The 14424-nt window shown below is 38.6% G+C and overlaps 1 protein-coding gene across 9 annotated transcripts in view; it reads right to left on the minus strand.

Moving 5' to 3' along the window:
- The window catches only part of ADGRA3 (adhesion G protein-coupled receptor A3), a 121359-nt gene that overhangs the window by 12392 nt on the left and 94543 nt on the right, over positions 1-14424 (minus strand). For all 9 annotated transcript variants that reach the window (XM_084971640.1, XM_084971636.1, XM_084971642.1 and 6 more), the window contains 4 exons: positions 12326-12539; positions 11906-12114; positions 3877-4001; positions 2512-2635 (listed from right to left, as the gene is read on the minus strand). In XM_084971640.1, the coding sequence (XP_084827766.1) occupies positions 2512-2635; positions 3877-4001; positions 11906-12114; positions 12326-12539 (672 nt within the window). The remainder of the gene's footprint in view (positions 1-2511; positions 2636-3876; positions 4002-11905; positions 12115-12325; positions 12540-14424) is intronic.

Here is a 14424-nt window from a genome sequence, read left to right on the forward strand (position 1 = left end):
CGGCACTGACTCCGCTGTGAAATGCAGAGTCTGTACCGTGACTCGCCACGGTTTCTACCAGGCTGTTGGTGGCATTCTCACTCCTTACAGGTTTTAATAACGTATTTTTTATTCTTATGCTCTGTCGGTAGTATGTACTGAGAATAGCGTCTCTAATTTGGAACTTGTTCACTTGCCTTAGGAATCTTAATTTTTTAAAAAAAAGATCTTATCTTTAATTTAGTCCAATGTATGTCCTTTCTTTTCTAGTTAATCCCTTTTAGTGTCATAGTTAAGAAATCCCTCCTTATCCCCAGGACTCTGTTTTCCAATATAAATTTTAACACTTTGGTTTGGACTTGTAACATTTTTAATCTGTCCCAAGTTGACTTTTTAAATGTGGCATGAGGTACAGATCCATTTTACTCTTTCTCCAAATGGACGTCCCCCAGCTCCCTTACCTGTGCAGTGGTCTGTCTTGACCCAGCTGATGAGGTATGTAACCTCTGCTTACAGCAAAGCTCTGCCTGGGTCGGCTTCAAGGCTCGCTGTTCTATGGCTGGTCAGTTTATCTATCCCTTCACCCAATGGCACAGTTTTAACTGCAACAGCCTCAAAAGGTGGGATGATCACAAGTCTTCCCTGCTGTACTACTTTTCAGAAGTGTCCCATCAATCTCGGGTCCTTCTTCACACTCATACAAATTTAAAGACCATGTTACTGAGGGTCATGAAAAATCCTCTTCTAATCTGTAGATGAACTTAGGAGGAATTGCCACCTTCCTGATTGTAACTCTTCCTATCCTTGGACCTAGTGTATCTTTCCATTTATTCAAGTCTTCTATAACACATATTAAGGTTTACGTACAAATCTTGAACATTTTAAAAACTATTTCTAAGTACTTGATATGTTTGATACTGTATGAATGATACCTTCTCATTAACTGTTTTCCCATAGTTGCATTTCTAAATTCTAGCAGGAAACCTTTAGCTATCAAATTATGTTTTTAAAAGACTACCTTCACTTTTGCTAAACATTCCTATTGTTCTTATGTTATCTGTGCATTCCTTCAGCCTTTTTTAATATCAATAATCCTATCATCTGATCACAGCTCAATCATTATTCCCAATTTACAGATGAGAAAACTAAGACCTAGAAAGGTTAAATGCGGAAATCAGGACCTTGAAAAGCTAACTGTGTTCCCATGTTCACTGCGGTGTTACAACATCCAAAAGCTAGAAACAATCTAAATGTCTATCGACAAATGAATGGATAAAGAAAATGTGTATACATACAGTGGAATATTTATTCAGCCATAAAAAAGAGAATTCAGAGACACAAAGCAGGACAGTGGTACCAGGAGCTGAGTGGAGAGGGAAGAGGGCGGATGCTGATCGTTTCAGTCATGCAAGATGAAAACACTCTAAAGACTGCAGTACCAACTCTGTACTTGGAGGTGATAACTGCAAGACACGCTTAAAAATTTGTTAAGAGGGTAGACTCCCTATTACATGTTGTTTTGCAATTTTAAAAAGTTAGATAAATTGCCTATGAAAAACACAGGAAACAGAACTGAGATCCAAATCCAGGTAGTCAGAACTCTTCATTACTATGTGGCCCTGCCTGCTTCATGCATATGGAGAATATACAAGTGAAGAAAGAATTTTCCGTCTTTCCTAGGCATATCCTGAATAGTTTTAATTTTTTTATATTTATACTGAAAGAATACTGTTCATTAAGGCTACATATGTAATAATTTATTTGAAATTAGAAGTTGAGTCTTTTTTCTTTCTTTCTTTTTTTTTTTTCTTTGCTTTTTAGGGCCGCACCCGCAGCATGTATAAGTTCCCAGGCCAGGGGCTGAATTAGACCTTAGAGCTACAGCCTACACCAAAGCCACAGCAACATGGGATATGAGCTGCAATCGGAGCTGCGTCTGCCACCCACACCACGGCTCACAGCAACACCGGATCCCTGACCCAATGAGCGAGGCCAGGGATTGAATCCATGTCCTCATGGATACTCACTGAATTCGTTTCCACTGAGCCACAAGAGGAACTCCATGAGTTGAGTATTTTTTAATTCTTTGTATTTACTGCACCTAAGATATATCTCATTTTTATACCTTACCGATAAATTCTTTTCTAACTTCCATTGTCTTCCTAGGTAGATAAAATAAATGCTAAAATCCTACTGTCAGCAAATGTCATTTCTCTTTCAGCCATGGTCAGATTTTACAAATTTTTAAAATTAACTCTTGGGCCCTGCTGTAACAGACATGACAAGTGGCACAAAACTCCCAAAGATAAAAAGACAAGCTCTGAAAGTCTAATGTTCGTTCGTGCGTGAGATGATAATTCTCAATTTGAAGTATACTTGTAAACTGTTCAAGTGACATTCAGTTTAACTTTACTTAGCTAAAGGAAATGCTTTTAAGAAACATTTTTTCCTTTTACAGTTAATGAAACCTATGAAATTACTCTCTAATATCATTTTTTTTTTTTTAAATTTCAGTTTTTCAGTCTGACTTACTGCTTGGCAGACGCTGGTGTTTCTAGTTTGGGTTATTCCTCCCACAAAGACCACACAGGTCAGGAAAATATGAAAGCACAAGTTCACAAGCATGTGCCAGCCTTTGAGACTGATTCTTATCAAACTGTTGAAAGAAAAGGAAAAAAAATGAATATTCAAGTTAGTACACTGGAAGCCAGACACTACAACATTCAGCTCCAGGTTAACATTTCCAACTCATAAAAGGCCAAGTGTAAACATTTAAACATGTTATTTAAAAACATACTATCAGGAGTTCCCACTGTGGCACAATGGGATCAGCAGCATCTTGGGACAGCAGGGACACAGGTTCAATCCCTGGCCCAGCACAGTTTGGTTCAAGGATCCACTGTTGCCGCTACTGCCAACTCAGGTTGCAATTACAACTCAGATCTGATCTCTGGCCTGGGAACTCCATATGCTGTGAGGTGGCCAAAAAAGAAAAAAAAAAAAAAAAAAAAAAATCAGACACACACACGCAGAGGGTTTGACAAATCACTCAACTCAATACAGTGTCTTAACATTTAACTTTACACACTATAAAAGACAAGTCAAATGGAAATACAGCAGCCACTAAAAGCTAGACAAATTCTCCATAATAAGAAATGTGTGGGCTTTTGATAGTTATGATGTTTTATGACAGAAGGATTATTTGTTTGCTTCCTAGAGCTTTCTGCAAAGTGCCAATCTCTGTTTTTCCTGACCTACTAGGATAATATGGTCTAAATGCCCAGTGCATTTCTTCCTGGCCTTTCATAATGAAATGCTGCAGTCCTTCTTTCTTTTTTATAGCAAAATCTCCTTGTTTCTTAACTAAATGTCAAGAAATGTCATATATGTCCAGCTTAAAAACAAAAATACATTCTAGCAACACCTCTTGTAAAGGGAATTTCTGCTTAGCAAATCCTTTCAGTTCCTTATTTCCTACCATAAAATCAAAGTTTCTGTAGCTTCACCTCCCATTAACAAAAACTGTATCCCACACTTAAATGCCACAAATTTAAATGCTGTCTATAAAAACAAAGACTATCACAACAGGCAAAATTCTTAAAGTAGAAATCATATCACATTCTGGTTCCGGAGCACACCTCTGCAGATAACAAGGCTCCACCTTACCTCGCACCCTTACGACCCCAACCCCTGCCACCCCTGTCAAAGATGAATTTACCATCCCACGTACAAATTCTTTGTGTCCTGAACTACATGAAATGAAGAAGGCCTGTAGGTATTCTGAAGTTACCATCCTTATTTTGGAAGGACGGCACGGTGTTACACTCCATTTTTTTCCTAGGGCGAAATAAACACCTCCAAATCCAAGTCCACTGGTGGCCAAGTTCGATTTCCTACCTGTGATGGTGTATGTAACTGACAATGACCGCTAAGAGGCACAAGAGCAGAATGACAGCAGTAGTATAAACCACAGGGTGCAGGAGATGGGCTGCCTGGGTGTAGAGTTCAGATCCCGTCAAGTCCTGAAGGGGGAAAAGAAAGCATTATTCTAGGAGCACTTCTCTGGTCCTATAGGAACTGAGATCTTCTCAGTGACTAAAACACACTGATTAACAGAACTCTGGCCCTGACCCCTCTTTATTTATTTAATTCAAGGACTATTTTCATGCTATTTTCCTCACACATGACTTTGCTCTCCTTTCACAGTGTTGACGACTTATGCTGTGTGTGTATGCTCATGCGCATACACATACACATTTGTGTCTTAACCACAGACCATCTGCTTTACAAATATGAATATTGACTCTTCTGAGGTAGCAGAGGGAGAAGAGCATTGACTTAGAAGGGCAACCACAGACTTCAAACTTTTCGTGCCCTTTGATCCCACTTACTCGGTGCATTTCACCAGCTGATGAGGCACAAAACAGCAGCATCTCCAAGTCAATAATGACTACACAGACCTCTCTAACCGCCCGCAGTCAAGTTCTACAAATACGAATGGACCAGACAAAGTGTGAGTCCCTGGAACACAACAATAAACCACGGTTTCTGCCTTTGAAGACCTGACAGTCACAGGGCACTGAGATGCACAATCAGATCACAACAGTGTTTGATGGACACAAGGGCAGCCCGGTGATGGGCGCACGGAGTTCAAAGTATAATTATTAATACTAAATAATTATAGCAAATCACTTGCCTAGCTTTTACCATACTCCAGGCACTGTACTAGCACCTTATACAGAGTAGCCTTATGAGCTAGGTATATTATTAGCCCCATGGAATAGCTTGAACAACTGAGCAACAAAGAGCTGGGAAGATTAGATGCCAAAAAGCTTGGGTGCCAAGGCTGTGCTCCCCAAACCACGAGGAGAACACCTTCCTAAAATGATGAGAGTGGACATCTTAAGGCTTCCTTCCTAATAAAAGACCAAAGTGGGCTGGGAAGACATCTCCAACAGGCCACAGCCACCATGCCAGACAACCAGGGTTTCAGGAGTCAAAGCTGTGGACTCACCACTTCCTATCACTACATTCTCCTTCTAAACTGATTTTGAAAGCTATAAAATGACAGCTGGGTACAAGGAGGCATTTACAGTGGATGTATCTCTAATCAGGAAATTGAGACAATACCTAAAATGAGAAAAACTGGATAAAAGGAAGGATTGGGTGACAGACAAGGACCCCAAAGATGCCTAAACAGGGTACAGAAGGAAGACGAACATTTTCCCACAGAAGAATCAGAGGTTGATGATGTATAATCACAATCCAAAAAGATCCTATCAGAATAGCTTAGCAAGCCCCGCATAGTAGCAAATGACAAAGAGAGGCCCCAGAGCCTGACAAAACCAGACTTAATGCTTGGAAACTCGACATACAACACAGGAACCGCATTCCAGCCCAAGCGTTCCACCCCACTGAGGTGAGTCTAAAACCTGACACTCATCTGTTTATTTGAAGAATGTTAACTGGGGGCCCACCAGGGCCAGGCATTATGCCAGACACTGATGTTCAGGGAACTGTAGGACCCCTCAAGGGCTGGCAGTCTATAAACCAAGACCCAGAAGGGAAAATACAACACAAAATCTCAACACCAGAAACTCTGAACAACCTGCCTTGTGAGATGCCTACGGGGTTCGTCTATGGTGCATGGCTTCAGTGGTCTTGCATTCTGCTGAGAGCCCAGAATATTGGAGGAGAAATTCAAAAAGCACTGGGGGGAGGAGGACCACTTAGACACTAGCCGGAGGGACACACTGCCCCTTGTTTCTATGAAAAGCTACTACTCTGATACAGAGTAAGTAATGGGGATAAACTCCCAGTGTCTAGGACGTGGTCTCTAGAATCTTTCCATCCCTCTAGGAAATGTCTGAGAACACATCACCACTTACTCACAAGCTGTATGATCTGGGGCTGTTACCACACTGTAAGATGGAAACACCACAATCATTGCATCTGGCAGGGTTCGAGGAAGGGACAGAGGGGGCGTGCGTCCCACAGACCTTTGCAGAGAATAACACAACACAGGCGGCTGGATAGTATCTAATAAAACATCAGACAAAGTGCCAGTTCGGTTTTCAAACCATGTCATACACAATATTTAGGTTTACAAGAAATCAGTGTTTGTTTTGTTTGTTTGTTTTTCTTCTTTTTCAAGAGTAAAGTGAAGGTGACGTAGTGTGAGAAAGAAACTGGAGGTTGAAACTGAGGAGACTGACCCTTATAATTCCAAGTTAGGACTAGAGAAAGGAGCAGGAACTATTAACCGGTCACACAGGGCACTGCTTCACAAGGGCCATTTTTGGCTGTCACAACAAACATTTTTGACTTTCACAAACGAAAGAGAATTCCTGCTGAGAAAATGACCTTTGAAAGGTGTGAAAAGCCAGAGAATAAATAGTTTAGGTTTTCTGGGCCAAGAACAAAATTGAGGCTATTATGCAGGTGCTTATTAACCACTTAAAATATAATCATTAAAAAATTTAAAAACCACTCTGAGCTTTCCCAGCATTTAAAACTTCAAACAAACAAACAAATGGCAGCCGACTGGAACAAACTAAGCCTGTGGGTCAAATGTTTGCCTGAGTTTGCAGACCCCCCACCTGGTATAAAGGAAACAAATCGAGTTAAGAAAAACCTCCTATTTTGATGGCTCAACACAAGAGAATATATAGACAACTGAGAAGATCAGGATAGGAAAGAAATTAAGGGAAGTTAAAGGGTAAAACCAAAGAGGTAAAGTAGAAATCTGAATCAAAATTATTTTCAATTATATTGGTAAACAAATATAGGCTTTGTGATACTATAACAACATAGGTGAAGAGGATAAAAAGGTACAGATTTCCAATTATAAAATAAAGTAAGCCCTCAGATACTAGGGATAAATAAGACAGGAAAAGTCTCTGACTCTGGTGCTGACTTGACCACAGTCCATGCTCAACACTGATCACTCTTTCATATGGTAATTCTCAGGTGAGAAGTAGTTCTTTTAAATATATGAACCTCTGTCAAGCAAACAAAGAATTTCAAAAACTCTTCTTCCATTTATTTGGTTCCTTAAAAATAATTATGTTTGCAATTTTAACATAGATACATTATGGAATACTACTCAGCCTTAAAAAAGGAAAAAATAGGAGTTCCCTTCATGGCTTAGCAGTTAACGAACCCAACTAGGACCCATGAGGATGTGGGTTTGATCCCTGGCCTCGATCAGTGGGTTAAGAATCTGGCATCGTCATGAGCTGTGGTGTATACTGCAGACATGACTCAGATCCCGCATTGCTGTGGCTGTGGCATGCATAGGCCAGCAACTGCAGCTCTGATTCAACCCCTAGCCTGGTAACCTTCAAATACTGCACCTGCAGCCCTAAGAAGCAAAATTTAAAAAAGGACATTTTGCAGCAACATAGATGCAACTAAAGATCCTCAAAGTGAGTGAAGTAGGTCAGAAAGAAAAGACAAATAGTATATAATACCACTTATACCTGGAATCTAACATATGACACAAATGAATCTATCTACAGAAAAGAAACAAACTCATTGGCATGTGGTTGCCAAGAGGGAGGAAGTGGGATGGACGGGGAGTTTGGGGTTAGTAGATGCAAACAATTGCATTTGGAGTGGATAAGCAATGACATCCTGCTGTATAGCACAGGGGACTATATCCACTCACTTGTGATGGAACATGATGGAGGATATGTGAGAAAAGGAATATGTACCTATGTATGACTGGGTCACTTTGCTATAATGCAGAAAATTGACAGAACATTGTAAATAAACTACAATAAAAATTTTCTTAAAAAAGAAACATAGCTAAAGCCTTTGAGTGCTTAAGTAAAAATCTTGATCTTGATAGCAGTTAAATATAAGTATATTCACAGGTAAAAATATCACCAAGTTATACACTTAAGATCTGTGCACATAGCTTAACAAGTCAATTTAATTAAAAAAGGAAAAAGTGTTGGTCCTCCATACATTATCAACTCTACTTCAGAGAATTTATCCTGTAGGTTTTCTAGTAAATGTGCAAAATAATTCTGTATAAGCCAATTATTAGAAACCAACAAAATAGAGGAAAACCCAAATAAATTATGGGGAGGACATAAAATAATATTCAGAAGTGAAAATAGAGAGAGAAAGCTCTTTAACACGGATATAGAAGTTTTCAGAAAGGAGATCAAGTAAAGGAGTTAAGACACTTCTGGAGTCTGAATTCAAGTTCCAGTGCTGACACTAACTACCTCTCCTAAACTTGGTCATGATGCTTAACCTCTCTGAGCCTTGGTTTCTCCGTCTGCAAACTGGGGGAAATAGCATTAGCCCTGTACGTCACCAAGTTGTTATGATGACCAAATAGGTGAACACATGTCAAGACTTTGGAAGATGCAGAAGTGCTTGATGAAAATTAGCCACTGTCATCCCCACCCTTATGTCATCCTAAGAATATCACCATCATAAGATGTCATCATCGGCATAAGACATACTGGTCCACAGACATTATCATCATTGTCGTAAGACATAATGTTTCGTGGAAAAAAACATCACTGAGAACAATGTTTGCAACATGCAATTTTCATGTTATATAAAAAAAAAAAGCAGCAGCAGCATATATGGCCATGTATTTCTTTTGTTGTAATATACATGAAAATCTCTTCAATAATATGCAATAAACTGATATTAGTGGTTACCCATTTTGTGGAGAATGGCTGCCATAGGACTGAGGGGTGGGAGTTCAAGCTTTCACTGCACCTTACTGTTAGAAATAATCGAAACATTTGATCCATATAAGCACAGTCCCTGCTTAAGAATTATATAAATAAAAATTCTGCTAGCATTCACGTTGAATTATAGAGTAAATGAAACCAAAGTTTGTTTTCATTCAGCAAGTTTTAAATAAACACAATTTAAAAGCAACAGGAGATGTAAAAACAAATGAGTGCTCTCTAGTTTCATGTGTTGCTAGGTGACTACAATAACAAAAGAGGAACCAAGGTATAGTGTTTATCTTCACTACTGTTACCAATTAAAGTAGTAAGCATTACCATAAATAGTGTGGCCCTATCATTACCTACTTGCCATACAGTTTTGTTTTGTTTTTCTACGGATGCCAGCCCCTAGCTTCTTGGCCAACTGGCTACTTCTTTCTTTCTTTCTTCTTAAGGGCCGTACCTGCGGCATATGGAAGCTCCCAGGCTAGGGGTCAAATCAGACCTGCAGCTGCCACCTACACCACAGCCCTGGCAACAGCAGATCCAAGCTGCAGCTGAGACCTATGCCACAACTTGTGGAAATGCTGGATCCTTAACCCACTGAGCCAGGCCAGGTATCAAACCTGCATCCTCATGGACACTATGTCAGGTTTAACCCACTGAGTCATGACGGGAACTCCTCAACTGGCTATTCATGATCATATTATTTAAATAAACCCAATTTCAGTTTAACGTTTTTTTTCTCTAGCTCCCACTGAGAACTTAGGACACTAATGGTTATGTAAGGATGTCTACTGAACTAAATCATAGTATCTATTCGAGATAGACAAATAAATATATTCTTTTTGTCTCATTTTTAAAATATAAAACTCCTTTTAGACTTCCTATACAAAACCCTACATTAAGGCAGTTTTCAAGAAAAATAAGATTTTATCTGTGATTCAAAATAGTGTTAGGTAAAGAAAAAAGATGTTGACTTCAATTTTTTTTTTAGGTTTCACTTCCAATTTTTTAAAGAAATTTCTTCTATCTTAGATATAACATAAGAGTAGGTATGATTTCATTAACTTTGCCTTCATGTTTCATGAGCAGTTCTAAAAATCCCACATACTAATTTTATTATCATTTTGTCCACAATTTCAGATACATTTTACCTTGCTTCCTCTAGATGGCACAGTTATATTTAAGAAAAGCAAAAGGATATTCTTTGAAAATAGAAAAATATCTTAGGGTTGCATTTTAGCTTTAAAGAACTGTGTATTACATTTTTTAAAAGATTAAAAGTATGAAAGATAAAAGAATAGCTTATTCCTTCAAGAAAAGGATTATACTAATTTAAATTGTTAAGGACAGCTAGGAAGTTCAAAACTAGATGTTTTAAACTGGTATTAAATTAAACAAAAATAAAAGTTTCACACAGTGTAATATCATGTCTTCAACAGTGAAACTTATGTCTTTTCTGTGTGTCTGCATCTCATTTATCCTGCCCAACAGTTTCTAGTTTAACTATTACAAAAATTTCAGATAATGCTACATGTCTCATTTCTCCTTCAGTACTTCTTAGTTTCAAGCTATTTTATAATTAAAACCTGAATGGCAAAAACACATGCAAACTGAAAGAGAAAATGCTTCATGTTTTAATTACTGCTTCAAGCTTTCTTGACAGGTGACCACACAACCATAAAATGTGAACTTACAGAAACCAGATTCAGACTTACAGAAATCAAACATCTATTTGTGAAGAGACTCCTAAACTATCAATACTTACTTTAAACCCGAAGGATAGATGACTTAATACAGACACAATCTGAGTCTTAACTAGGGCAGACTCCATCCGCTGCCTGCTGGGCTCAATAACACACACATTAATCCTTATGCCCTACTAGATAATCCCGTCACTCCTCTGCCTGTTTGGTAAGCTAAGTAAGATATCCTAAATTGAGGAGCAAAGAGTAAACCAAAAAACAGAGTTGAGGAAAATCTCTTCTAATTCAAGCTTGCTTCAAGACATTTCCAGTGGTAAATGCTCCCTTATCTTTTTAAGAAAAGAATAATTCACAAAAAGCAAAAGAGATCATGTTTCCAGATTATTTAGTGCTATGACAGAATATTGTCTGGAGAACAGATTCAGAGCTGGAGGCAGAAACAAAAATTTAGGCATCCTCACTCCCAGGCTGGCCTCAAGCATTTCAAGGCAATGTCCTTCATACTCATCAGTAATTCTTTTCCACCATCCTCTAAAGGCAGCTATACAGACTCCGGGATATTAGCATCTTATAGTAACCATAATACGACATAAAAACTAGCATGGTTAATTTTAAGACTATCAACTTAGGAATCAGAACCACTTAAATGGCTCATTACTAAAAAGATCTGTTCCTATGCACTAATAACTAGGTACCTTACCAAAGATTAATAGAGATGAATAATGGTAAAAAACAGAAAACAACATTAATTTGATTAGCATTAAAACAGAAAAGACATTTATGTCAATACTATTGCCGGCAGCAACTCAACTGAAATTATCACTATGACTCTAAATTCAAAAGGAGTCTAAAATTTATGATGTGCAGTGGGAAAAGGCACAGGATGGCAAAGGAGGAAAGTCTTTCACTATTTGCTGTGTATCTTTGAGCAAATAGGCCACTCTTTCTGGGTTGGACACTGGACTGTCTCTCTTCGTGCCCTGTATACCCAGCTCCTTTCTCAGCTCCTGCCTCCCTCTCCCCTCTCCACCATGGGCTACAGTCCAGAAAGACAAACAGATCCTGGTTCTAAAAGCCGGGGACCCTGGGGCTTGGGTAGTGGTGGGGCAGAAGCAGTCGGAGAACTATATTGGAGAGAAGCTAGGCTTTAGGCATTGTCTTTTTTCTTCCTTGTGTAAGAATATATATTCGATGCCTCATAAAAGACCTTGTGCTCAGAAAAAAATTGTTTTTAAAAATCCCACCCAAAATTTCTCCAAATTTTAGGGTCAAGGTCTAGTTGGACTGATTCACATATAAAGTTGACCAAAAGTTCATATACCAAATTAAATCCCATACATATCACTTAGTAGTAATTCAGTTTCCCTTTAAAATCAGAATTACACCAAATGTCATCTCTTACTTCATTAAAGGGAGCAATTTATGTGAAAAATTAAAAAAAAAATCTTTGATCTTAGCAATGCATAGGGAAAACATTAGAACACTCAGTGTTTATGCATCAACTTAAAGCCATACCATTAAAACTGCGTAGTTGCTAAGGGAGAAGCACTGAATGGTGGTGATATTTTCATCCGAGTAGAGTATATGACACCCATCTGACTTCCAGCCTCCTTGTCCGTTCAGCAAATCAAAATCCCACTGGGCAGCCACAGCATCTGCTCCATGCGCGATTCGACGCAGTGTCACGTGGACGGGGATGTGGTGGGTATCGATGTTCACCCCATCTGAAGGAAACGGGGAATGAAAATGTTTCTGAAACAAACGTCATAAGCAATTACATGTCCATGTATACACTAATGGGTACTCTGCAAATCTTTTCCTTCCACTGGTGTCTGGTGCAAACGAGAAGGAACAAAAACAAGCATTTTGGGGACAATAAATCACAAAGCCGCACTGCCCAGGGACTATAGGCTGACACATGTGCCACTGACACACCTATCTTGGTGAGAATCACAGGGGTAACCACGGTGCGCCGTTTGCCGTCGTCGGCCAAATTGGTCGAATTCCCGGTGGCTGGAAAAAGCTTTCCATTGCGGAATGCGATGAGCTGAAGCTTATACAGAGAGTCGTCACTTGGCCGGACTTCTCGTTTTTGCTTTGGTGAGAAAAGGGAAGGAGGAAGCTGAATAGAAGCCTCCACAACAGTGTTCTGGAAACATATTGAAAAAAAAAAAAAAAGACAGAAATGAAGAAGAGTTGCTATATTGGGAAAGACCAGAAATAGTTTCGTTATGAGTGTTTCTAGTTACTTGGCAAGTATGCTTTTCATGTAGATATAGGAAATGCGATAGTTACAACAATGTCTCAGCTAAGCGAAAAGTCTAAAGATCAAATAACCTCACAGAACAAATGAAGCATAAAATAAAAAGAAATGCAAACTCTATGGCACAGTGGTAGAAGCAGTAAACAAGGAATGATTTCAAACGACAAGGCGAATTGTCCCAGTAACTCCATGTTGAAGTAGACAGCATTAAACAGAACAGGGATCTCAGGGATCGAACTGTGTATGAACTTTATGACAACACTTGGTGAATGAGCACAAAAGGTGCATATCAGAAATCTGAGTCTAATTAATGTGGGCTTATGAAACTTTAAGGTGATGTATGGTGGATCCCAACTGTCAAACAGTAGAAAAAAGCAATTACACAAACATAACAGAAGTTCAGATTCAGCAAACTCTTATTTTAGCAGAAGACTGAGAATGAAACCCATTAGGTTTAGAAAAACACAGTAACCAAGAGGAACAAGTGAAAACACTGGCTGGGCACCCCGAATGTTCCTCAGATTTTGTTACTAGGAATTTTTAAATTATAAATTATTCATCATTCAATAAAATATATACACCAAGAAGGCAAATAATCAACTACCTACAAAATTCCCAATTTCAAGAACTGATCACAAAGCCTTTCTCTTGGTACCAACCTCTCTCTCCAGTTGGATGTTCATGACCCCAAAAGAATTTCCTCGTAAGCAAATCTGATCACATTATTTCAGTTCAAATAACACCTTGGTTCCTGAATGATTAGAAAATATGGCCAAAAAATCCTAAGTATGCCATATAATTGGGCTAAAGCCTTCGCCTCAAATTCTTCTCACACTCCCTATTCTACAATGAATAACTTGGCCACACTGAATTGACCACTTTTTTGCCACTCTGTAGACATCAGTATTTCTGGCTGAAATGATCTACTCTTCTTTCAGCTGGTACACTCAAACTGGTCAGATTTTTAGTAAGTTAATTCTGCTGGTAATGCAAAGGATGGACTGGGATGAGAGAGGCTGGCAGCCAAGAGAAGGGTTTTGCAAAGTCCTATAAATAGAGCTTTGGGGGAATGATTAATTACACAACTCCCTAAGATACTGCTTTTACAGGTAGGGGCTCCTCTTCTGGACTCACACAGCCTTCTGCACACAGCTCCATCATAGCTAAAATCTGCAGCATCACAGTGTTACCCATGGTCTGATCCTTAGTTATTAGAATAGGAGAATTACTGAATGCAAATAATCCTATTTATTTTTAGACTGCCTATGTTAATAATAGTTCCTGGCACTAGTATCTGTTAAAAGTAGCTGATTGTTTATGAAATTAATGAAACTCTGTCACATTTTTTTTAAGGTGCTACAGAAGCAAATGATTGGCTGTAGAATTAGTTTTTAACTGTTGTGCTTAGAACAATGTTGTAAATATCTGTTGAAAGAAAGTATTTTGGAAGTTTGAATATTATTTATTATTTTTAAATTGAAGATGCTAGGAAAATATTTAGCAGAACTATTTCACCTGAGAAAACACTTAAAAAGTTTTCTACTGCTCTCACAAATACGATAGGAAAACAAGTTTATTACATAGATGCAAACTATTGCATTTATAGTGGATAAGCAATGAGACCCTACTGTTTAGCACAGGGAACTGTATCTAGTCACTTATGATGGGACATAATGGAAGATAATGTGAGAGAAATAACGTATATATATGTGTGACTGGGTCACTTTGCTATACAGTAGAAATTGACAGAACACTGTAAACCAACTATAAT

Source organism: Sus scrofa, chromosome 8 (assembly GCF_054392235.1).
Source record: "Sus scrofa isolate SSC_HxYL_T2T_F1_AM1 chromosome 8, Sscrofa_HxYL_maternal_Yorkshire_Landrace_v2.0, whole genome shotgun sequence".
In the NCBI taxonomy this organism is placed as follows: Eukaryota; Metazoa; Chordata; class Mammalia; order Artiodactyla; family Suidae; genus Sus; species Sus scrofa.